General features: G+C 32.9%; 1 protein-coding gene across 1 annotated transcript in view; it reads left to right on the forward strand.

Annotated features, from left to right (window-relative positions):
• Positions 1-14,370: 14,370 nt before the first annotated feature.
• Positions 14,371-27,673, forward strand: part of LOC124364485 (signal transducing adapter molecule 1) — a 35,172-nt gene continuing 21,869 nt past the window's right edge. The window contains exon 1 of the mRNA XM_046820016.1: positions 14,371-14,577. Coding sequence (XP_046675972.1) covers positions 14,535-14,577 — 43 coding nt within the window. The 5' untranslated portion in view covers positions 14,371-14,534. The remainder of the gene's footprint in view (positions 14,578-27,673) is intronic.

Genomic DNA, 27,673 nt, shown 5'->3' on the forward strand with positions numbered 1-27,673 from the left:
CTAGTCCCTACACCAACGATCACCACTGCCTTCCTAATTTCGCAATAGAAAGGAAAATGTTATGTATTACAGACTTCATTTTGACCATTGAACCGCTCAGCCATTTTTTTTAAACAAAATAAAAACTAACTTGTTTTAAATACGGATAAAACAGTATGTTACACATGTGTACATCTTGCATTAAGAAAAATTTAATTGAGTAGCCAGACTAATTACTATTTTCGATTCTTTTCTATGTACTTTAGCATAAATGTGACCGCTCTTTTTGAAATCATGAAACCAGACTACAAGGGGAAGTACAGAAGAATAAAAAAGTACAAAAGAGTACATTTTTCATTGACATAAACCAACTTACTTTAAGTATTTAAGAGAGTCACCCTAAAACATATATTTTGAGATATTTGCAAATTTAAATTGAATAAATTTCCCTGCTCTAATTTATTGAAAGCATTGCTACTTTGCGTTTTGATTTTATGCTAAAACACATTTTATATAAGTAAATACAAACAATTGTGTCGAATAGCACTCCTACACATACTACAGAAATTGTTATATTATTCTTTTACATAAGTTCTATTTTCCACGCATATCCTTATAAATATTTTAAAGTGATTTTAACCCATCATGATTTTTCCAATCTAAATGTTTGTTTTGAAGAGATGGTTAGAGACATAGAGTATAACAATAATAAAATAGTGGAAAGTTCATGTTAAAACTTGGTGATTTGATTTCAGGGCACTCATCTTTGTAATAACCTCCCTAGATTACAGTAAACGGGTTATTCTAGTTTCCTATTTCTTTCTATAGCGCCAATTTCAAATTCGCTAATATGATAATATGATAATAATATGATAATGATCTGACCAACAACCGATTACTTTACTTGCCTTGATGTACAGATGTTTTTCACCAACATTAGATATTATGAATGTTGAGTATGCTCCAGTTTACCTTGCAATTAGTGCAGCGTCTGAAATCTGACGCTATTACAGTCTTGACTCTTAAAAGTCGACGAAGAAGGAGTTCAAAAATCTCTTTGAATCGTTTTGACATCAGACGCCTAGATTATAAAATATCCTCATCAGGTTCACAATTTAGTGCGCTAAGGTGTTTTAGACACGGTCAAAAAGTACGGTGAAGAAAACTTCTCCACGTCTTATCCTATATTACGTTATATTTTGTAGTCTAGCTGTCTCTTTCGTAAAGATGCAAAGAGTTCATTTTGAGCTTTTTTATAACTGAATTATTTTTTTTTTATCTCTGCAGATAAACGTGACTCCAAATACCAGGAGTCAAATCTGGGACAGCGTCAGATTTCGGACGCTCACCATGAAGAAGATGAAATGGAGTTTGCTTAATATTTACACTGAATAAGTCCTTCCCACCATAGCTACATTATGTTTGTGTTAAAATCTTGTACCTGTCCATGCCATAGTTTAAGCAATTACATGAATCCCAATGTTTTATATGTTGGGCTATTCAAAATGAAAAAGATGCATTCTTTAAATTGATGTAAACACATAGGTTTTTTAAAATTATATTGTTATTTTTTTACTCATAATTGAATTGGATTCATTTATTGCACGATGGAAAATTATAAAATATTTCTATGCATTAAGTACATCAAATAGGACATTTTTGATAAGTCAAATTGTTTTAACATACATTAAAATGCAAATACAAAACAATATGTTTCAAATTGCAACAATAACAAACTATCAATGATTACAAAGAGACCTAACTCAGTGTCTCATGAAGAGAGTAAATAGCCTACTCAGCCAAGTAACATTTTAATTTGGACTTGAAGGGTTTAAAATTTTAAATTATTTTCAGATTTAGATAAGAATTCATCTTGATATGTTATTATAGGTAAACCGCTAACAAAAAAACCTTGGTTGATTTGAGTTCACGCAGGGTGGGGTAAATACCCCTCCGCCGCCCCCCAGGTATCCCACCACTGATCAGCGCTCACTCTATTTCATCAGCTGACTAATCTGGCTCAGTCGGTATCGTACACTGCTGCGACCCGTTCAGTTGAACCGGTCAGTACAGAGTTACTAAGCATTCCCGCTAGAGCGTGTTTACCGGTCATCGTGTTGACAAAACAAAATGAACGACTGGATGTAATGACCGAGTGAACGAAAGGATCTGCTATAAAATAGTATTCGAATAGAGGAAGAAACAGCATATCGTTCATTGAATGGATAGATATATAACAATAATTGTATTATTTCAGGAATCCAGTAAATGCAAATATATCTATTAAAACTTATTTAAAAATGTAATTGTAAGTTACCAGATACATTGCTAAACATTTTAAATGTTAATACTTATTGGACTTGGTTGATTGATATGCCTTTGATTTATCATAAGTAAGGTTATTCCCAACAAATGGGGAGACGCTCTAGTCCCCCTGTTGAGTTATACGATTACGGTTTTATTCTTAATTTCTTAATCGGTTAGCAGTGAACGAATGTAACGACTGAACAATTTTGAGGACCTAGTGTAACCTAATGCATAAACTCTATAGTTTTAGTTAGTTCCATATGATGTTAAGCTATTTTTCATGGATAAGAGTTTTTAAATGAACTTATTAATAATATTATAAGTTTTAATTATCATTAAAAATAACATATCTGGTTTGAAAAAAATATCAAACTTATTCAATTGTCAGGAAAAAGTGAATGAATCATTCTAGGTGAACGTGTCTTTGAAACACTCTGATCTGGATCACTTGTTCACTTGACTGACCCGTTCGAATTGGACGACAAATCTTTAATGGCCACTGCCACTGCAAGGCTAACCTCAAAACAAAATGCAAGCTTCCTGGATGCATCTATAGCTGCATTAATCTGTTCAATTAATAATTTGCGCTTAGACTTCGACACTTATATACCCATACACAATAAAATATATAGTTATAGAACAGGTAAAGTAGCTGCGGAGTAAACAAAACTGTGAGAGCGAGACACGGTCCACACAGCTGATAAACAGATACAAGAAGGTGCTGGTCCCACTCCACACCCCCAATTCCGGGAGGGGGGCCCCTCCTGCGCGCGGTACTGCTCAGAAATTTGCTTCTGCGCAGGTTTCTTTAATAGTGGTTCCGAGTTGTGCTTTCGAATCGGTAGTTAGAGTGAGTGAGTATTAGAAATAGTTGTGGTTGCCATTACAATCTTGTGCTAACAACCCTATTCCTGTACACTAACCTTAAAGTGGTTATGTCGAAATAACTATATCTAGCACAATAGCTCAGTAATAGAGCATAAATTAAATTAGATTTTCTGGAACTTTAATTTCTGAATAAATACAATTAACACATAAATTGAAAATAACAAAAATATTTATTGATAGGCTGGACCTTCGCCATGGCGGTGGGTCTAGCCAACCCTAATCTTTTAAACGAAATGGAAACAGAGTTAGCAGTGGCCACAATAATTGAAATCCAAAACAATAATGATGTTCTTAACACATTTGATAATACGAATTTAAGTATGTCACCCTGTAATGTAAGTAGCACAAATTTTCAAATACACAAACTAAAACAGATGCACTATTTAAAGCAGACCTAGGGAATGAGTTGAAAAGAAAAAGAACCCAGATTGAGGATAAGACCGATGTACATAATATAGATACTGACAAAACGACAAAAAACCAAACTTAAGAAGGATTAGACAATATAACCAATATAATGACAGACCATTTGAAATTATAATTCAATCAATTGATCAATCAAAAATAAACCCGTTCATAGTAGGAAAAATTTTAAAAAAACATAGTGAAGAAATTGATTATATCAAAAGATCTAATAGAAACCTAGTCATTACTTGCAAAAATTATTTAGGTGCAAATAGACTGCTTGATTCACCACATCTTAAACAATATAAAGTTTTTGTACCAGCCAATAGGGTTGAGTGCACAGGGGTCGTATACGCGGAACTAGAAGTTACAGAGGACGAAATAATTAAGAATCCAGTAGCCTATACCCAATAGTTTTCGCCCAAAGAATTAAAAATAGAATCTATAAACCAGACCAAGAACCAATATTCAAAGATACACATTTTATCAAAATAACATTTGAATCAGAGAAATGACCGGAATACATAACCTTAAATTATGTAAGAATGCCTGTCGACAACTTTATAAAACCAATCAGACAATGCTACCGATGTTTTGATTATGGACATGTAGCTAGTGCTCCATGTGGAAATACGAGGATTTGTAGGGCTTGCGGAGATCCCTTTCATTCAGATGAATGTATAAAACCTGTCTCTTGTAAGCATTGTAAAGGAGAACATTTTAGCAACAGTAAAATATGCCCAGAGTTTATTATACAAAAAAAATATTAACGAACGGATGTCCGTTTATAATGAGTCGTTTCAAGAGGCTAGCATTCTTTACCCCCCTACAAAAACAAATGTAACTAGATACACAAAACATAAACCATTTACATACGTTCAAATCCTAAAGCAAGGAATTAATGTTGATGAACAAAATTTTTCTAGTTTAAGTACAGACCTATCAAATAAATCCAACAGGCAATTGTATAATATAGACAACTCAAATAAAAATATAAGATTAAACAATAGATATACACTTTTGGATACTGAGGAGGGTAATGACATTGGGCATGATCAAAACTATTCAGAAACATCAAGTACGGATAAAACCGTACTTAGTGCACACACAAAACCCACGGGCTACACTCGTAATGTTAGGGCGGATATGATAACAAAAAAACACTCCTAAAAAAAGAAAACCAATTGACAGGTCAAAATCCTAAAACAAATACAAAACCTATAAAAATTATTCTTTCTCATATCAATCGAGAAAACCTAAATGTTCTACTGAAAGAAAAAATTAAAGACTTAAGACATAAATTACTGGAGGAAAGAACTCCTAACTTATCAAAAAAAACGGTTAGATGACTTAATACAAGATTTTAAGAAAAATGACATAGAACAACTGGACATAGGAAACAAAAACAAACTAGGTAATACTACACACAAATTAAACATACAACTACGTAAAAATAACAGATAATGACATTCACAGACCTAGAACTAAACGTATTTCAGTGGAATGCGAGAGCTATAAAAAACAAGTGGCCAGAACTTATAAACGTTCTATTAAAAAATAAAATTCATATTGCTCTAGTTCAGGAAACCTGGCTAGACAAGACAGACAGACTACAAGACAGTAACTTCAACATAGTTAGGTTAGATAGGGAAGATGGCTATGGGGGTGTTATGTGTGTAATACATAAATCACTAAAATTTAGAATAGAAAAAGAAATTAACATGGAGCATGTTCAAATTTTAGCACTAACAATTACAAATCTAAAAAAAATATATAATGGTGTATAATATATATTGTACAAATAAAAAAATAAATCAGAACTTTTGGAATGAAAATATTTTTTTCTAAGGATAAAGGGTTCACTGTAGTAGGTGGAGATTTTAATGCCCACCATTCATTTTGGAACTGTAAAAAACCAACAAAAGAGGAAATGATATTTTTAAACACCTTAGTGAATCCATGTTTATATTAGCAAATAATAACGAATATACTACAATACCTAATATTTATTGACAACAATCCACGATTGACTTAACTTTTGTCACAAATGGGTTATATCCATTCTTAACCAAATGGGAGGTAGGGAAAGATCCTATGGGAAGTAGTTATTATCTTATTCTTATGACTTTCAATGTAAATTCTCATAACATACCTAATGAAAAAAATAAAATATACATAGGCTTAACACAAAAAAGAAATATTAAAAAGCCGACTGGTCCCTATCCTCTAACGTTATATAAAACAACATCGATTTTATAGATAACAACGATTCAGAAAAACGAATAGAAAAACTACAACAATTAATACTAGATGCTGCAGACATTGCAATACCTCAAATAAAATTACCAAATGTAAATAATAAGGCAGGATTTGTTCACAAAAACTGGTGGACAGAAGAATGTTCGAAGGCCATAGCTCAGAGAAGGCTAGCGTTCAATGTTTTTAGAAAAAAACATGACCCCCTTAAACTACCATAAATATGAAGCAGCCCAATTAAAAGCAAGAGATACAATAAAATCAGCTAAACAAGAAGGGTGGGAAAAGCTATGTCCGAAAATAAGTGATAAACAATCTAACTTATATGCTTGGAGGATAATTAAAAAAAATTAGGAATTTAAATATTCCCGAGAGGAATGAAATATTAAACAATAATAATTTACAAGACAAATTTCCGAAATATGTAGCTCCTGACTATGTTTCACAATATAATGAAGTGATTACCCCTCTCCAAAACATCCCCTGGAGGAGGATTTTACATATCTCGAATTAGAATTAGCTTTAAAAAGCAAGAAAAAAGATTCTGAAACAGGTATAGATGGCATTTCATATAGCCTAATTAAAAACTTACCAGTTAAAGCTCTAAAGATGTTATTAAATATCTATAATGATATATGGAACAATAAAATAAAAATACCGAATGCATGGAAAAAATTTAAAATAATAGCATTACTTAAACCAAACAAAGATAAATATTATGAGACATCGTACAGGCCGATTGCATTAATTCCATGTTTTATTAAAATACTTAATACAATGATCAAGTATAGGTTAGAATGGTTTGTTGAAAAAGAACAAATTATTCCGGATTCACAATATGGTTTTCGTAGCAAACGAGGCTGTGGAGATTATTTACTATTCTTAATTACAGAGATTCAAATAGCACTTACGCATAATGAACAGTTTTTCCTAACTTCCTTAGACATCAGCAATGCCTATGACAATGTACATGTACCAACCCTGTTAAGTAAAATGTATAAGTTTAATATCCCAACAAGATTTATAGCATACTGCAGTAATTGTTTGAGTGATAGAGAGCTAATAATGTTACAAGAAGGACTAATAACTAAAAGAGTCACATGTAAAGGCATCCCACAAGGGAGCGTTTTAAGTTCACTACTTTTTTCAATCTATGTATCAGAAATAAATCAAGTTTTACCTCACCCAACATTCTCAATACAGTATGCAGATGACATTGCAATATACACTTCAAATAAAAACTATGACCTAGCTAAGGAAAACCTCCAAAAAGGCCTATACAATTTGGAAAACTTATTCAATAAATTGAATCTTAAAATAAATGGGAATAAATGTAAAATGTTGATATTTACAAGGAAAAGGAATCAACAAATAAATTAGGAATTAAAAATAGACAACCAAATTATACCGGTAGTTGATAAATTCAAAATACTTGGAATCAATATTGATAATAAACTTAGCTTTAAACAACACATTTATAGCTTGGAAAAACAGGGTCAAAAGGATCTCAATATATTAAAAAGCATATCTTGTGGTAAAAGAGGGGCTCACCCCAGATTAGTACTGCAAATATACAACAACATAATTAGCACAAAGATAAATTACTGTAGTTTCTTATTCAGTCATGTATCAAACAATATTTTGAAAAGACTAGATACATTACAAAATAATGCATCAAGAATAGCGTTAGGAGCATTTAAATCCACCCCTATTATGGCACTAAATATGGAAAGTTCAATATTACCATTATACCATTATAGGTATAAGAAGAGATATACTCACTGAAAGACTGGTCTATAAGATAATGACAAATAAGGAACACCCGACCTACACAAAATTAGGCTATCTAAACATGCAATGAACAACATTTATTGGAATAAAAAGAAAATACCATCATATATTAAAGCAGTAAATAGCTTATACATGTTTAACCATAATATTGATGAATATCAGGAACAGATTACTAAGCATAGTGATTTGAACATCCCAGTATACCTAACAAAACATAAATTGACCTTTAAGCCAATCATTGATGAAAATATAAATTCAAAGAAGAATACTAAAAGTAGGGTCTTGGAACAGCAATTCAAATGTCTAATGAGCACATATCCTAAGAGCTGCATAATAATATATACAGATGGCTCACAAACCATTAAAGATACCGGAGCAGCCATATTTGATCCTTCCAATGATTATGTGGAAAAATATACCGTAAATAAAAACATGTCAAGCTTTTCAGTAGAGCTGTTTGCAATATACTATAGAGCAATTTCCCATGCAAATAAGTTAACTAATCAAAAAATAATTATGTGCTCAGATTCTCAAGCAGCTATTAAAACAATCGAATCTACAAGCTATACCGGTAAGGGTGAAGGGATAATTATGAATATTATTGCAGAATCTATTATGACTAAGAAAAAATCACATTTAAATGGGTTCCAGGACATATAGGAATAACAAACAATGAAATAGTTGACAAATTAGCCAAAGAAGCCATAGATAATGGCGAAAAATGTGATACAACACAAATACCAATAGAAGACTTTAGGATGTACCAAAGGAAATACCATGTAATAAAATGTATGAAAGAAGTTGAAGAGAATAAATCAGGTCAATGGTATAAAAAAGTTCAACCTAAATTTTCTAAATATCCTTGGTTTCAAAACAATAAATTACAAAAATGGAAGGTAATAAACTTATGTAGACTAAGATTTGGACATGCTAGGGTAAATTACCATCTCTTTCAAATTAAACAATATTTTACCCCATTGTGCCTACAGTGTACTATGGGAGTAAAAGAAACTGTAGGCCATCTAATCATGGAATGTCCAAAGCAACATTTTGCTAGAGAGCAATGCTTTAAAAAAATTAACAAAATTAAAACCAATTTATCCAATGAAGATAAATTAATAGAAATTCTACGAAGTTTAGATATGGAGCTATATAATGAGATTTTAAAATTTATATCAGTAATCGATAAAAATATATAATAATAATAATAATAAAAACAATATACATTAAACATTGATACACTAGGAAACATATATGTCTCCTGGTATCCTGGGGTCTTTATTCCGTGGCCCACCAATTTCGGGTTAGGCTATACCTGACAGGCCCCAGGTGAGAAGACTAACCTCAGCCTTTCCAATCCTAAGTATCATATGGACAAAAAAATCCTTAGAGAAATCCCTGCTTTTACTAACACTACACTAATAGGACAAAAACACAAACAACGCCAAATAATAGATTAGTGGAGATAATATTAAAATAACACTTGTGAACTTATATGTCTAGTAAATTGTATGAGATAAAAAAATTAATAAATAGAGAAAGAAAACAAAAATAACCTCTGGAATTAAGTATAAGCAGATGTACACTACCAAATTAACTATAATGGCAACCATAACATAGAAGATTTTAAATAGGCTACGTGGGATAATTGTTCTGAGCCTTTTGCCAAAAAATTAATTTGGCAATAAAATAGAAAAAAAAATAAATAAAAAATAATAGCGGTTGACCTATAACAGCAGACTGATGTTAGCGGACCAGAAGCGAGGCTAGCGCTCCTCTTGGTGTGATACCCAACTAGAACACATAACCAAAGAAGAAGAAGGTGTGAATTTCATTCCGGTCACCAAATCTGAGTTAATCGGACCTGAGCTAAGAGCTCCTCATGTACCACCCAGATAGGCTGATCAGCAATCTCGGAGAGAAAGGTTGGGGACAGAGCCGTTTAGTACCGACAAACCCCGAACATGCGGCTGATCAAATTCCTCAGTTCGGAACGGTTCTGATTTCTATTATTTATTACAAATGAATGAGTTGTTAGGTTATAGCGTTAGAAAATGTTGTATAATAAATGACATTGAGTAAATTCTAACATATTTATAACCTACAAGCTATATTAATTTGATTAAGGAAGTTGGAAAATGCAATAAACAAAATATAATGTTATTGGTTTACATTTTAAAATAGAAAAGATTCAATTTAAAAACTCCATTTAATGGTTTGTTTGTATTTGAGAGTCCTTAACTAAAGATCATTATTTAATTACTGTACCTACTGTATTTAATACTATTCTCGAATATTTTGAAGGATTTTTCTCATAAATGTTTACATGCATGAATAATTATAATCAAATATCAATAAGCAAGCAAATTTAAGAAAAAAAGTAAAATTAGCTTGATAATACACTTTTAAACCAAAAGATTTCTAAATTTTGCCAGTAGGCCTTTCAATCTCCAGGATGTTTAAACCTTTCTCGATTTTTTGGCTACGTCACTTCATGAAGCAAGGTTAATTTGTTACATTAGACTTCCTTACGTCATCGGGGTTTTCGATACTCCGTTGTATTGGTTTATTTGTATGTAGACAAGATTTAATTGCCTGTCATTAATTACGTTGTAAAATCAAGGTTAAACAAAATCAAAATAATTGTGCTTTATCCTGCAATATCAGAGTATACTGTCCAGAAGATCAGAGTATACAGGATTTCTACAATAAAAACATAACATTTTTTATACACCTCAATGGAAAGCCTCACACCACTGAAAATAATTTTTTAGAGAAAACTCAGGAACACCAACAAACCACTTAACAGAAACACTCATCAACTGCAGTAACTCTCAAATCCCACAAACAAAACTAACAATATTTCATCAAAACGCAGACCGGCTTTCAAATAAAATAGATATCCTAAATGAACTTATTACAGAAATCACCCCAGATGTAGTCATTATTACAGAGCATGGCCTAATGAAAGGCAATTTGGAAAACACCAAGCTTCAAGGCTACACATTAACTTCAAACTACTGTAGACAAAACCATATTAAAGGAGGTGTTGCTATATACGTAAACGAGAAGCTTGAAAAGGAAGCAACGTGTTTAGAAGTCTCACACTACAGCCTTGAACTAGTATGTGAACTAGCTGCTATTAAAATAACTATCTTGCAGAAGGACTACTATATTATTGGAATATACAGACCAGAGAACAGTTTTGAAATTGCAACAGAAATAATTGGAAATGTCCTGAATACAATTCCTGAATGGAATAGCACTGTGGTTGTTATGGGTGATATCAATGTAGACTGTTTAACACTCAACACAAAGCAACAGAAACTCGATGAACTACTAGCAGAGTGCAACATAACAAGGACTGCTCTTCCACCAACAAGAATAACTCCCCACAGTGCTACATCTATAGACATGGTCTGCTCAAATATACCGAATGACAACCTCAAGGCAGAAGTTCTTCATGCACATATCTCTGACCACACAGGACAACTTTGTACCTTAAATATCACAAGACAAGAAAATGTAAGAACGATTATTCTACAAAGACACCTGAATGACAGAAACCTAAGACTTTTTAAAAACCTGATTGGGAGAGAAAACTGGGAGGATGTTCTACTGTCGGACAATGCAGATGCAGCTTATGACAACTTTATTGAAACAATTACCTACAACCTGAACAGAGCGTGCCCATACATCAAGACTAGAAAAAAGAACCAGAATAAAACCTGTATACCAGTGGACCCTGAATTAAAAATAAAGAAAGAAAGATTCATTAAAGCACAAGAAGCATACCTAAGAACAGGTGGAGCTGAACTAAAAACTGACGCAACCGTTAAGAAAAGAGACTATGACCTGCACATTAAACAATCTAGGAAACATCAAACTGACAACTTCATCAGGAACTCTGACAACAAGGCAAAAGCTATCTGGAAATCAATAAATCAAGAGAAGAACAACAGGACCAAAACAGCAGAACTCTCTAAATTGGAAATAAACGGTAATATAATAACAGAATCCGAAGCTATTGCAAACCAACTAAACACTTTTTTTGTAAATATAGCAAACAAAACACTGACCTCTCAGTCAAACAACCACAGAAGCACTGAGGTACTACTAGACCCCCAGATCACACCTGAGAACTTAGTACTCTGGCCAACAAATCCGTCAGAAGTAAGAAAAATCATCAAATCATTAAAGTCAAAGAACTCTGCTGGTCTGGATGACATATCCTCAAAAATATTAAAAATGTGTGAACTGGAAACGACAAAGCCACTAGTACATATAATAAACAAATCTCTCACTCAAGGCATTTTTCCCACAAAACTAAAACAAGCTAAAATATACCCTAAACACAAACAGGGAAGTAAAACAAAAGAAGAAAACTATAGACCAATATCGCTGCTCTCAACCTTTTCCAAGGTAATTGAAAAAATTGTGCTAGTCAGATTGCTGGACCACCTCATCAGAAACAGCCTACTACCAGAAGATCAACATGGTTTCATAAAAGGCCGCTCAACAACTACTGCCACAATAAACCTGGTTGAATATCTGATACAAGCAATAGAAGCTGGGGACACAGCAACAGCAGTGTTTCTTGACTTTAGTAAAGCTTTTGACAGCATAAGCCATGAAATGCTAATCAGAAAATTACAACAACTGGGAATAAAGGGAACATCACTGACGTGGTTTGCAAGCTACCTAAAACACAGAACCCAAGCTGTAGCAATCAGAACAACCTGTAATGGAACAACCCAAACAATAATTTCAAACCACCAAAGCGTACAAAGAGGAGTCCCGCAAGGATCGGTCTTAGGACCTATCCTGTATATTCTATTTGTCAGTGACTTCCCTTCCTTCTTAGACGAACTCTATAAAACACTGATGTATGCAGATGACACTGTGCTCTTGAACAGAAACTGTGAACCTGACCGTCTGGAAGCTGAGTCTTTTGATGTATTTAACAAAACAGAAAAATACTGTCAACAAAATGACCTTGTCCTCAACAGGAAGAAAAGCCAACAGATTATCTTTGGACGAAGAAAAGATGAAGTAATCCCACTTCCAGAACTCTTGAGGGCTGAAGAGGCTAAGTACCTAGGTATAACCATTGACAACAAATTATCATGGACACCTCACGTAAACGAGCTATGTGGGAAGCTGAGCTCAGCTCTATACGTACTAAGAAGGTTGAAACAAATAAGTGGTGATGACACAGTCAGGACAGCCTACTTCGCACTCCTCGAAGCACACTTAAGATATGGGATAGCAGTATGGGGTGCCACCTCAAAATCAAACATGCAAAGAGTCTTAATTCTACAAAAGAAAGCAGTCAGTATACTGGCTGGACTCAATCCAAGAGACCACTGTCGCAGAGCTTTCAAGCAAAATAAAATACTAACTGTCATTTCTCTATACATAATAGAAACAGTAATGTATGCCATCAAGCAAGAACTTGAAAGAGGTTACAATGTGCACACTCACAACACAAGAACAGCCAGCCACTATACCCTACCACAACACAGATTGGCACTCTTTGAAAGGCAGCCAACTTTTAAAGGGACCAAATTCTTGAACATCCTGTCCGAAAAAATAAAAAACACTAACTGTACCAAGGAGATGCGGAACTTGCTAGTCAAATGGCTCCTAGAAAGACCCTTCTACTCCATAGAAGAATTTGAGAACTGGAGAAGAGAACCCCTACAAGACAATGAGATCTACGCACCATGACGGGGACGGGACAACAAGCCCAACTTCAAGGAAGGAAGACACATATGAATATGACTCATGTACTTTTCTCTATGATAATGTACAAAGTTTGTAATAAATAAAAAAAAAAAAATAAATAAACAATATCCAGCTTGAAAATGTAATTTAAATATATGTATGCTGTACCAAACTACTGAAAAGTGTTAAACTCAGACTATATGCTGATGACACAGTGGTACATTTATGGTAGGTTTGCCAGGTAAATTAAACTGTATTAAATCCAGAAGAGCATGACGCGAGAACGCGTGGTACAGCCGATCCATTAACCAATACACAGGCTATCTGTAGTTGGTAGGAGGGACCCCTCCATCCACACTCTTTCTCACCGAGATTGCTGATCAGCTCATCTGGGTAGCCCATGAGGTGCTCGTGTCAGTGTCCTACAGTTAAATCCCTTTCAGACCAGGTTTCAAAACAACTTTACCCAGTCAAAATTTATTTTCAGGAGATAGATGTAATTTCCCTCCAAACAGCCAACACATCTCCAAAACTTTGTATTAGGTACAGTGGTTTGTTCCAAATATGAGTTTGCCATGTGAATCATATATCGAGGTGGATTCCTAAATATAATATTTGACATTTTGTTAAGATCGTTGAAGGTTGTTAAGGATAACATGGAAACTTGTTAAAAATGATAAAACCTTTCTCTTAAATATTTATGAATTTGGAGTGGCAGTAATTAACATTAATGTTGACATAAGTTTAAATTGAGAAAGCATCATAGACTGGTAATCGTGACCAACATACTTATGTATTTTATATATGAAATACTGTATCATGAAAAGTTGTACATAACAGCTAAATATATTTTTAATAATTATCACTTAACTTAGGTGTTATCGTTTCATTTAATGGATTTATACACGTATTGTTATACATTATTTACTGTAAATATGAATTTAATCACCTCTTTGTGGGTTTGGGTTTTACACATCATTTTGGCAAACCTGCAACATTACGTAGCAATCTTCGTAAATCTAATTGACAGCTGTGAACTTTGATAGACATTAAAATGGCTTCATTGTCGCTGTTGTCAACCTATGTGGGTTACGTGCATTAAAATGATGTCATTTTGCTGAAATTTTTGATTGGTGTGTTATAACTGAATTGGTAAAGTTTATTAAATTCCTAAGTTAACAATGGGCATTTTTTCAACATCTTCACCTTTTGACGCCGATGTGGGTGAGTGAATTATACCTTAACTTTTGTTATGTCATTATCTGTATTTTATTTTATTAAGCATGTATTAGGTGAAATCATCAAACTAACACGGTACATTACATCGAAGTATGACTTATGCTCTACAACAGTTTGTAGCAAAAGGTTTACAGATTAAGAAAATTTGTACATTGATTATGCAATGAAACAATATTGTTCCTAAGGAGTTTAACCCTCCATAGACTTGACCACAAGAGCAAAAGGAAAACTATTTTACTGTCAAGTTTGGCCATAATAATAAGACATATGTAAGCCTAGACTTTGGGAAATATAGTCATGAAACAATGAAGTATTTGTAGGTAGCCTATATTCCTCAAATTCACTTGAACATAGGCTATTGTAATTATACACTAAATAGACCAATCCCAAATGCAAAGAAAACAGCCAATGAAAACCTCATTATTAATGCCAAAAACAAGTGCCAAATGGCATGGAAAGTTATAAGAAGTGAATCATGCTATATTAAACCTAAAAATGTCATACATATTTCTCCTGATTGTCTCAATAGCTATTTTGTAAATGTGTCAAAAAATGTACATAGTGATGTTGATCTAGATTTAAATGACAACAACCATAATGATTTTATTGTAAACTTTGATAAGCCTATCCCTGTTTCTGGTTTTAGCTGGCAACCGGTCAGTATGGAAATAGTGTCTCAAACTATTTCACACCTTAGCAACTCTAAAAGCGAAGATGTGTTTGGTCTGTCAAACTATGTTGTAAAAACTGTTGGTGAATTTATTGTCAAACCGTTAACTTTTTTAATTAATCTAGTACTAAGACATGGAATCTTCCCTGAAGGTTTAAAACTTACCAAGATCACACCTATTTTTAAAAAAAAGGGGACTTAACTTAAAGGCTCCTGAATGCTATCGACCCATAGCCATCGTACCCATCATTGGAAAGATTATAGAATCTTGCATGATCCTACAACTTCATGAATATTTTAATGGTAATAACTTATTGTATAGCCATCAATATGGGTTTCGTCCCAAACACAACACAGTTTTAGCTATGGAAGCAATTGTAGAGTATATTATTAATGGTTTTGAAAATGGACACATAGTTGCATCTAATTTGATAGATTTGACAAAGGCGTTTGACTGCCTGTCTTTTAATATTTTGTACGATAAGCTATATTTCTATGGTATCAGAAAAAAAGGAACTAAACTTAATCAAATCTTATTTATCTGGTCGGCAGCAAAAAGTGGTTGTAGATGATGTTATAGCTGGTGTCCCACAAGGCTCCGTTCTTGGACCTTTTTTGTATCTAATCTTTGTTAATGATATATATTGTAATATTCCAACTTTTTGTGTACTCTATGCCGATGATACCACTCTACTCTGTTCTGATAGTAATTTTGAAATTGTAAAACATAACCTGTCTAATGCCTTTACTTATGCAAAAAGGTGGTTTGATTCTAATCATCTAGTTACCAATAATAGCAAAACTGAACTGATCTATTTTTCTCTCAGGGATGTTCCTGTTACTAGTAATGTAAGTAGCAAAGTAAAATTACTAGGCTTTACACTGGACAACAGCTTGAGCTGGGAACCCCACATTTTAAATTTGTGTAAAAAACTATCCCGCATTGTCTTTCTTCTTAGGAAACTTAAATTATCTATAGGCCAACAAACGTTGTTAATTGTATACTATGGTCTTTTCCATTCACAAATGAACTATGGAATTCGCCTTTGGGGCAACGCCTGTCATGCCTCTAAGGTCTTCATATGGCAAAAAAAGGCCATGAGAGTTCTGGACTGCCTAACCTTGAGACAATCATGTAAGGCTAGTTTTAAGAAATTAAAAATTATCACAGTTCCATCCTTATATATTTTAAGTACTTTGCTTCATGTTAAACAGAATATAGACTCCTTTGCTGCTCAAAACTTGAATCATGACCATTTAACTAGAAATAGAAACAACCTTATAACTCCATATGTAAGACTCTCAAAAACTTTAAATAGTCATGTTTATCAACAGCTCATATTGTATAACAAACTACCATTGCCTATTAGAAATCTGCCTTTTAACAAGTTTAAATGTTTTTGTATCAGACTGGATTAAAGACCAAGCCTTTTATACTGTGGCAGAGTACAAGGACTATAATTTTTCCGAAATTAACTAGGCAACTGATTACTATTTTTATACTATAGCCTATAAGTTCTATAAATTGTAAGATCTTATTATAAGTAACCTAATGATCTCAAAAATGCTGTTTGTCTTCTTGTATTTGACGTATCCAATTACATTGTAAAATGTCTTAAAGGAAATAAATAATATTGTCTATTGTCTATTGTCTATTAGTCAATTGAATAGCCTATAAAAACAATGCATTCATTCATTAACTACTAATGTGTTTGTGTTGTGTTGAACTAGTGCATATCCCAGCCTTTATTGTCTAATTGAATAGCCTATTTAAAATTCTATTAGGGTTGACTTTAATAAGCAGCCTAATCTTATGAAGTTTGAGGTGTGGAATACCGGCAGACCATTATTGTGATATTTGTATACTGGAGGAAAGTGTGCTTATCTAGGGAGAATCCTTTCTTCCATTTCACAAAACCTATCCACAATCGCTCACTATCATCCAGGCAAGGTCTAAATAATGTAATTAACGTTTCTCTAATGTTTAAGTCTAGGTAAAAGTTGGTTTTGTTGTTTTTTTTTTAAGTTATTGTTAAATTTAGGCCTACTATTTTATCAAAAATTAAAATATACTATTTGTGTATTATTTTTCTTGTAGAGTACAATTATTAATATTGTAAGTTGGATAATATATCCAATCATTCGATGTAACAACTGATTAACCCTTTCCGGGCCAGGTGGCAATATATTGCCGCCATATATCGCGTCTGAAAAGTGCCAGGCGGCAAAATATTGCTGTCGGTGATATACGCAAAAAGCGCCAGTCGGCAATATAAAGTCTCCTTGATATTCATTGTTTTCTTAAATAAATACTACATCAAATGATTAAAGTTTTATGTTTTTTTATTCCCTGGTATATTTGTAGATAATTAATATGAATATCATTTTTATTTTGGAGGTATATGTATTTTTATTTCGTAATTGTCACGTGACATTATCAGCTGACTCGATCTTTTGTTGTAAATTCTTTATGCTTTTGTGTAATCGTACTATTATATGCTGGATTCTTCTTCATTATTTTATTTTGTGGTTGTAAATATTAGTAGTTTTAGTTGTTACGTGACAATGACTGACAATTTGCGATCTCACGGGAGTGAAATTGTAAAGCACATTTGTAAATAGAAAAAGTGTGAATAATTTTCAAATAAAATTGTGGGTACTTTGGGATTATACCGACCACACCCAGACATGAATCGTTATTTGACATTTTGCTTCTACTGATTACTAGATTAGCGTAGTAGAACAATATTTCGTCAATATAAAACAGGAATTGTCTTATCGCAAACCCCTCCCCATCCTCAGACAGAGGTCAAAGTCGAGCGGTCTAGTAGATAACGTGATTGCAGAGTCTCGCCGCCCGTTCAGCTGGTGCGTCGCTTTGTTGTACTTCCGTGTTTTATCCGTACATTTCTCCAAACACAAAAATTAAACAAAAACAAACATTACAAAAAAAAACTAAACTCTTTATTGAAAAAAACACACAAAACTTTTTTTATTCTTGATCACATTCCGCCACCCAAAATGCGAGTGCCATTGAAAAAAAACACACAAATCTTTTTTTATTCTTGATCACATTCCGCCACCCAAAATGCGAGTGCCTCCGGCCATCAGCGCGGGCTTCGGCAACACCGAAGGTGCTGCCGAAGCCCACGCTGATGTCAACGAAAGAAAAACATCCCTCGAGATAGTATCTATCAGTAAAATATCAAATTCTAGAGGGGCTGATCAGAAATATAAGTTGAATTGTAATGGAAAGGCAATTATGTACCGTGCAAAAAACTTAACCCTTTTAGCCCCGGCGTCCGATATATCGGACAGAGGTGGTCTAGCTAAAATGCCCAACGTCCGATATACCGGACGTCTCGAGAATTTAATGTAGCTGGCTAATAATATGTCCAAATGCCATCAGTTTCGGTATAGTAGTCGGTGAAGAAACGGGCTACAAGCAAAAACAATAAACCTTCCAATTAGCATCGTATTTCGTCGTCGTTGAGCGTAGTTTATTTGTCGATGTCAGCTGTCAGACGACTTCAGTTGCATTGTTGTTGTATGCTGACTTATAACCTCAATTAGTTTGCGTGATTGAAAGCGGTTGTTTTTCGTGTGATTTATTGTATTATTAGTAAAAAAACATGAGTAAACGTCGTAGAGAATAGTTACCAGTGAGTGAAAACACTTTGATAAACACTATTATTGGCACTTTGGGATTATACCGACCACACCCAGACATGAATCGTTATTTGACATTTTGCTTCTAATGATTACTAGATTAGCGTAGAACAATATTTCGTCAATATAAAACAGGAATTGTCTTATCGCAAACCCCTCCCCATCCTCAGACAGAGGTCAAAGTCGAGCGTCTAGTAGATAACGTGATTGCAGAGTCTCGCCGCCCGTTCAGCTGGTGCGTCGCTTTGTTGTACTTCCGTGTTTTACCTCTACATTTCTCCAAACACAAAAATTCAATAAAAACAAACATGATCAACCTAAAACTAAACTCTTTATTGAAAAAACACTCAAAACTTGTTTTTATTCTTGATCACACTCCGCCACCCAAAATGCGAGTGCCATGCCTTCGCGCTGATGTCAACGAAAGAAAAACATCCCTCGAGATAGTACCTATCAGTAAAATATCAAATTCTAGAGGATCTGATCAGAAATATAAATTGAATTGTAATGGAAAGGCAATTATGTACCGTGCAAATCATGTGATGCCGCGTGGCCTGTCGTAATCGGGATTCTCGAGAAAGATAAGATAACAGCGACAACAATACCGATCACAATGCCCGGAAATGCTTGTAAGTTTGTAATTTTTTAATTAAAGAGTTGTTTTTTCGTTCTATCATGTTTGTTTTTATAAATTTATATTTTTGTGTTCTTCATACCGGTGTGGTCGGTATTATCCCAAAGTACCCTATTATTAGTGGTGAATGTGCTATTTTTGAAGACAATGAATTGAGTTGTTTATATAAAATGTATATATTGTAAATATTATTTCTTTTACTTTTTTGAAAAATTAAACAAGTTTTAGTCTTACAAACCATTACATTTAGTTTGTGTTATTTTACAATTGTTATTATTACAAAAGTGCAAAAACAAATATACATATCTGTATACTTCTACTGACGTATATGTGGAAAATATATGAAGAAGTGCTTATGCAGCAATACAATTAATTGGATATATCTTCTGCATTTATCAAGGAAAGTTCTTCAAATTTTGTGTGTGTAGTAAGAAATATGTGTACAACAAAATTGCTTCATTTTTCAGGGGCTACAATTTTTTTTCTACCCTTTATGTATGTCCAAACTATAAAACATAAAAAAAAATAAAAAAAATTTTATGGATAAATACGCTAAAAAAAAAACAAATCATTCTGTAAAAGTACTTTTTAACTATTACATCTAAGAGTACACTTATTTGTGAACAATTTAAAACAAAAACCTAAAAATTATCTTCAAAAATAAGAAAACTAGATGTATTTTCCCTCAATTCTGCACTACGGTTCCTTATCGCCATGGGCTTTCTGGCAAGTCCATGGAAAAATGGCTGGGGTTAAAAGGGTTAAATAATCATGTGATGCCGCGCGGCCTGCCGTAATTGGGATTCTCGAGAAAGGTAAGATAACAGGGACAACAATACCGATCACAATACCTGGAAATGCTTGTTGATTGATGGAATGTTAGTTCTGTTACTCAACTAGATCGTTTTATAACGTTCCAAGTTCATTGAAAAAAGTTTAAGCGTTGGGGGCATATAACGGAATCTGACCCCATTAACAAATTGATAATCGTTGTAAGTTTGTAATTAAAGAGTTGTTTTTTTCGTTCATGTTTGTTTCTATAAATTTATATTTTTGTGTTCTTCATACTGGTGTGGTCGGTTTTAATCCCAAAGTACCAAATTGTGTAAATATTTCTTGGTAAATAGTGTTTTTTAACTGTATTGAAACTGTTTATGGATCCTACAATCATCTGTTTACTGGTACATCCATAATGTGAATATTTATTTTAAGTTTCTTGCAATGTAAGAGTCAGTTGCTGTAACACTAGACAATAAAATGTTGCGAAGTACAATTATGCGTATTTATACAAAATGTGTCGTAACAAATTTATTTATGAGATAAATAACACAAAATTTTGTATGGTTGTTCCTTTCTAAATGTACAATATAATAAAATAGCTTCCCACTGTAAAATTATTTTGGTACTTTGGGATTATACCGACCACACCCAGACATGAATCGTTATTTAACATTTTGCTTCTACTGATTACTAGATTAGCGTAGAAGAATATTTCGTCAGTATAAAACAGGAATTGTCTTATCGCAAACCCCTCCCCATCCTCAGACAGAGGTCAAAGTCGAGCGTCTAGTAGGTAACGTGATTGCAGAGTCTCGCCGCCCGTTCAGCTGGTGCGTCGCTTTGTTGTACTTCCGTGTTTTACCTCTACATTTCTCCAAACACAAAAATAAAGAATAAAAACAAACATGATCAAACTAAAACTAAACTCTTTATTGAAAAAACACTCAAAACTTGTTTTTATTCTTGATCACATTCCGCCACCCAAAATGCGAGTGCCTCCAGAAAAACATCCCTCGAGATAGTACCTATCAGTAAAATATCAAATTCTAGAGGGGCTAATCAGAAATATAAATTGAATTGTAATGGAAAAGCAATTATGTACCGTGCAAATCATGTGATGCCGCGCGGCCTGCCGTAATCAGGATTCTTGAGAAAGATAACATAACAGCGACAACAATACCGATCACAATACCTGGAAATGCTTGTAAGTTTGTAATTTTGTAATTGAAGAGTTGTTTTTTCGTTCTATCATGTTTGTTTCTCTAAATTTCTATTTTTGTGTTCTTCATACTGGTGTGGTCGGTATAATCCCAAAGTACCATTATTTTTCCTTTTTTAGTTATTTGCAAAAAATAAAATAAAAAATAAAAAATTTTATATAATCAATTAAAACATTATTTTTTAAATTTTAAATTACTTAAAACTACATCTATATATTTTTTGTTGATAGTATATATCTATACAAGTAATTTGGTGCAACTTTTAGGTCATTCTCTAATTTTTATGAAAAATTATAAATTTTAATCTACGAGACTGCAAAATCGCCAATTTTAGCCTGGCACTTTTGACTAGTCACAAGGGGATATTAGATGTGAAAAATTTTTGCAACATCTCATATTTGGTCCTGGCCCTGAAAGGGTTAACAAGACGTGTATGCCACTTATTAACCCAAGAACTGACAACTAAATTACCTCTATTGGCAGGCCACTTTTCCAGGTTTTGCAAGGGTATTTTATAAGAAATACTAAGTTTTTTGATTATGCATTGTCATATACAATTTTTTTATTAGAATCTGTAGGTTACTTTTTGTTATGCTTACTGTTATAAATAAAATTCTTTATGTTTTTGTTTTTATGAAGAATTTAAACTTTGTATATATTTTTCTATTCAGGGTGTGGGGATTATACCTACAGAAGTGGTATATTTGTTCCAAATCAAAATTCCAAAGTACAATTATTTTTACATCTCTCTAGTTTCAGAACATATATAGTTTAATGGACTTACTTAATACATTTTTATTTTTATAGTGATAAAACTTGCAATCAGAGTATTTTTTTATGAAAATTGACATTACCCTAGTAACATACTATATTAAAAGAATAATAGTTATTTCTTACATGAAACAGTATTATATCATAATCAAGAGTTAGCAATAACATATAATTTATCAATAACAAGTACAAGTACAAAATTATGTAGCATATATCTCATCATATTTATAAATCTGAAGAGCATAATTTTTTACATGTCAAATTCTTCAAAGTTAGAAGTAATGTTCCAATTTTCTTCTCATTTCAAAAAATAAAATTTTATCTATCTGCTAAACACATCCCCTATTGTGAACACATATCCCTAATTGTTATAGAAATGTGTTTACAAAAATGTATAAATATAAACCTAGTTTTGATTGGGGCACTGAGATCTTACACTAGGCGTATCAGATTTACCACCCCTGTCATGGCCTACTGGTTTACTTTCTAACTACTATCTTATATCACTAGATTGATATAAATAGTTTCTACCCATTTCAAAGGCATATAATGTTGGTAAAATTCAACATATAAAACAAATAAAACTTGCTAAAATACAAACTTGATACTCCTAACCTAAGCCTACATAGTTAAAGAAACTTGAGTTATGTTGAAAAACTAATTATTTGTTTCACTACATCACTCCGGTGAAAGAGAAATACTTTTCAAAACATTTTTATACTACTTGACTAAATAATAACTTCAAATAATATTACATACCATACTTGCAACAAGAAACATAACCAAACAAACTTACCAATACATAAACATTAGTAAAGAAATGACAAGAATGAAAATTAAATATATTGTTCTCTCAGACTCGTATCAAAGATCGAAAAGTACCGAACTTCATATTAATCGATACATTTATTTATCCACTATCGAATGCTACCATTACTTTCATCCAAAAGCATTACAGTTACTTTATAAAGTGGCTTTTTCATGTCAATGTTTGACCTTCGCTGCAGGATCTAGGCATCTTAGGAAATAGTGTCTTTTGCCTCTTATGACATAGTGCTTAAAACGTTTTATTAATAATTATAAAAGGTTTTCAATTAAATAAATACCCCCAACGGGATATAAAATTGTTTTTTAATATCAGTTAAAAAGACAAATGTTTACTTTTTTTTATATAGGCTAATTAATTAATTTACATCACCAAAGTTTGGACAATCATCATACATTTCTGGGTAATCAGCATAATTAGTTGATGTATGTAATGTTTTAGAATAGAATGACATATAATAGGTATATAAGGTAACAAAGATATTGTCATTATATTTTGCCTTAGAAATTGGTATCGGATGATTAGAGGTGGTTGGCAAAGCTGTAGGACATTTAATTTCTTAATGTCTTCTGTATCTTATCAAATTAATTTCTTTTAAGTTATCCTTGGAAGACACTTAAAAAAGAACTTTCCAACTGCCTCTTGGCAAACTTGAATGTACACACATGTAGACGTTAGAACTAGTTGGTTGTCAGTATCGGTTTTTCTTGACACAAAGGGTGCTTCTTTGCCTGTAAATATATACTTTTCTGGACAGGAGTATAAAATTAAGGGAAATAAAATTGTGCCAGCAAAAGTCGTGAAACCACCTTGTTGGTGCAAAAATTGCTACAGTAAAATATCTTTAATAGAAAGACAAGGTATTGGAGTGTTGAAAACAGTAATGATATTAAAAGACATTACATAAAATCTTGTATAAATAGTTATGAAATAGCTCACACTAAAAAACAACTCGAATATTCAGGTAAATTGAGAACTACTAATCTTTCAGATAGTTTTATTATTCAAAACCAAAAAATAAATGTCTGTAAAATTATTTATTTGATTTATTATGTACTTGACCACTCTGAGGTTGAGTGGTAGAGAGAGCTTGATAGCCATGATTCCACCTCTTCAATAAAGACATTTTTCATTTAAATACACAAGGTATTTCAAATAAAGTAGTGATAAATGTTTTAAAAAATACTGAAGAAGGAGACCTTGTTAAGATTTAAGAAGAAAGAACATGCCAAGAAATAAAACTCCAACTGCTACTACTGACAATGTCAGCACCTGTATGTTATCATTTCCGTGCTATGGATGTCATTATTCCAGAGAAAAAACTACTACAAATATTTGGATCCAAAATAAACCATACCGAAAATGTACACCCTTTACACTGAATATTGCTTAAAAAATGATACTGACTAAAATGTAGGTAAGCCATGGTTATATTATGACATTTTTAACAAAGAATTCAACCTATCATATAAACCTCCCAACTGATACTTGTGATACATTTCATGCTAAACGTAAAGGTGATCTCTTGAAGAAAGAACTACTCTGCAAGCTGAACAAGATGCGCATATTGGAGAATCCAAAAAAAGATATGACTTAAAAAGTAATTATACTAAAGCTATTTAAAGAAAATTCAAAACAAAGTTATAATTTGTGACTTACAAAAGTTCAGTTTTTATAAGAGGAAACTATGAACATACAGCAGCACAATAATACAATACATTGTGTAATGTGGGATGAAAGTAAATAAATAAATAAATATAAATATATATATATAATTTCAATAAACATTAATCGCAAAAAGTACTTGCTCCGCCGGGAGTTGAACCCGGATCTCTCACTTGCCGGGTGAATGTGCTACCATTACACCACAGAGCGTCACTTTTTCCGATTCAATTATTTTGTATTTGGCAATTACATAATTCGCAGAGCCACCACAAATATTTTACGTCGAGCAGAGTGCTGTGTGTATTGTGAAGGAGGGAATTTCGAACAGTTACTAAACTAAGGTTAGTTATTTTGTTAGCATTTATTTTTTTTGCAATAGTAAGTGAAAATAAATGTTTATAAAAACATGTACGTTCAGCAAGACAAAAAGTGTAACCGATTTTGTCTATTCTTCGTACGTTATTTATTTAATTAAAAATTGATTTTCATAACGTTTACGTACAATTTTTACTGGCTTATTTTACATCATTATCTTAAGAAATTAATTCTTTACAAGTTTTGTTAAAGAATTTTACGTGTTTGTTACACATTTAACAAAGTTAATATACTTGAAACCTAAATGAAACTTGTTTTTGGACACCGAATTTTGCGTATTTCTTCAGATATCTTAAAAATTACTGCAGCTAGAGGTCTGGTACCAATTTTATTCAATTTTTCAGTTCAATTTGCATAATATACATTAAATTTTACGTCCTGGGTAACGCCCAAAATAATTTAATAGGGCTCCCTTTTAACGGTGGCACTGAAATCTGGGCGAAATCTTTCACCCTGTATAGCTCGCTAACTAAGCGTTTCTAGACCTATGTGTACATGAACTTTTTTCGTTATTTTCACCGTAAGAACAAGTCCTGACAGTTTCTCCGTTTCTTCATGGGACACCCTGTATATATATATATATTATATATATATATATATATATATATATATATATATATATATATATATATACCGGTGATTCGGTTAGTGTTACCGGCACTTTCTGAGCTGATTGTACTATAAAAAATAAAGAAAAAAGTTCATATAAACATGGGTCCGGAAATGCTTCCTTACTGGGTTATGGGCCAATTGAAGATTTCACCAAAAATTGTGTGCAGGAGGTCAAATGATGATTTGCCGCGTGTTTATGAAGAGATATATTTTATAGGCGAATGCAACTTTTTCTAACGGATTTTTAGATGATGAAATTGAATAAAGTTCATCTCATAGCTGTATCTCATTTAGTTTTTTTGTTATATACTACAAAAAACAGAAAATAAAATATTTTGAAAACACTTTTTTTAAGGTTTAACGGACAATTATTTTGTTTAAATAGCATTGAAGACCCACATTTTTTACAAAGAAACTTGCAGAAAATTTAATTCTGAATAAAATTATGTGCCACACGGCTATTAACAGGGAAGTATTAGTTTCTGGAATTTAATTTTACAACAAAACATTCTACCAAGCAAGAAATACGTATTTAGTAAATAAAACACCATAATGTAATGATATAAGGTACACAAAAATAAATTGATTAGCATACAATTGTAAATACGATTTTAATAGATTAATGCTCAACTAAAAAACAATAATACTATTACTTTTTAGGACTATCCAAATGGGTTACATCATGTACCTACATATCTTTGTCACGTTAGCTTTACAGAAGGTAAATTATGTTTTTATAAGTTGGTATCACAAATCAGTGTTCAACAATACACTGCAATTTATTGAGGAATCCAAATTATTTGTTTACCAATTTCTGTACTAGTTTAATGAGTGCAATTTAATACAATTAATTTACTACTCGTTTGTTAGTGAAGTGTATTTTAAAGTAACTTACTATCACAATTGCAATGCCTTTGTTATTTACAACAGAAGAATATGCCGACATGGTATTTGTCTTAGGCGTTTGTGACGGAAATGCAACCGCTGCTACTGCAGAATACCGAAGACGATTTCCTAATCGCAGAGTTCCAAACCCAAAAACGATCAGTGGATCATTTCGTACCCTAAGAGTAACAGGTAAACTTCCTAGTATTAATAATTATCGGGTTCGCCCTGCCCAGAATAATGTAGATATGGAAGAGGCTATAATCATGGCTACTGAAACGCAGTCCTGGTGTCAGTACACGGCGTCTTTTCTAGGCGATTCGCAGTGTCTCAGTCTGAAGTATGGAGAACTTTGCGCAAAAATAGCATGTTCCCTTTACCATAAACAACAAGTTCAAAGTATTCAACCAACAGATCCTCCTCTTCGATTGGAATTTTGCAACTGGTTAATTAGAAACCGTCAACATCATAGAACCATTTTTATTCACTGATGAAGCTCAATTTACCCGAGATGGGCGTCAACAACCTTCACAATGAACACACTTGGAGCAGATGGGAAATCCACATTAGTACAATCATGCGCAACTTTCAACACAGATTTTAGTGTAAATGTATGGTGTGGACTCATTCATGATCGATTAATAGGACCATTCATCCTCCCGAGGCCATCTAAATTCCCGCATGTACCTAGAATTCCTTACAGAACAACTACCACTATTATTAGAAGATGTTCCATTAGCAGCAAGGTGCAATAATTATTTATCAAACATGATGGTGCCCCTGCCCACTTTTCCCATAATGTAACAATGCACTTAAACGAGCAGTTTCCCGGGCGATGGATTGGTCGCGGTGGACCACACACTTGGCCACCAAGATCACCAGATCTAACTCCATTAGATTTCTGTATATGGGGTTGGATGAAGAACCTGGTGTACCAGGAAAAAGTAAATACACGTGAAAAAGTTAATAAATCG

Source organism: Homalodisca vitripennis, chromosome 6 (genome assembly GCF_021130785.1).
Source record: "Homalodisca vitripennis isolate AUS2020 chromosome 6, UT_GWSS_2.1, whole genome shotgun sequence".
In the NCBI taxonomy this organism is placed as follows: Eukaryota; Metazoa; Arthropoda; class Insecta; order Hemiptera; family Cicadellidae; genus Homalodisca; species Homalodisca vitripennis.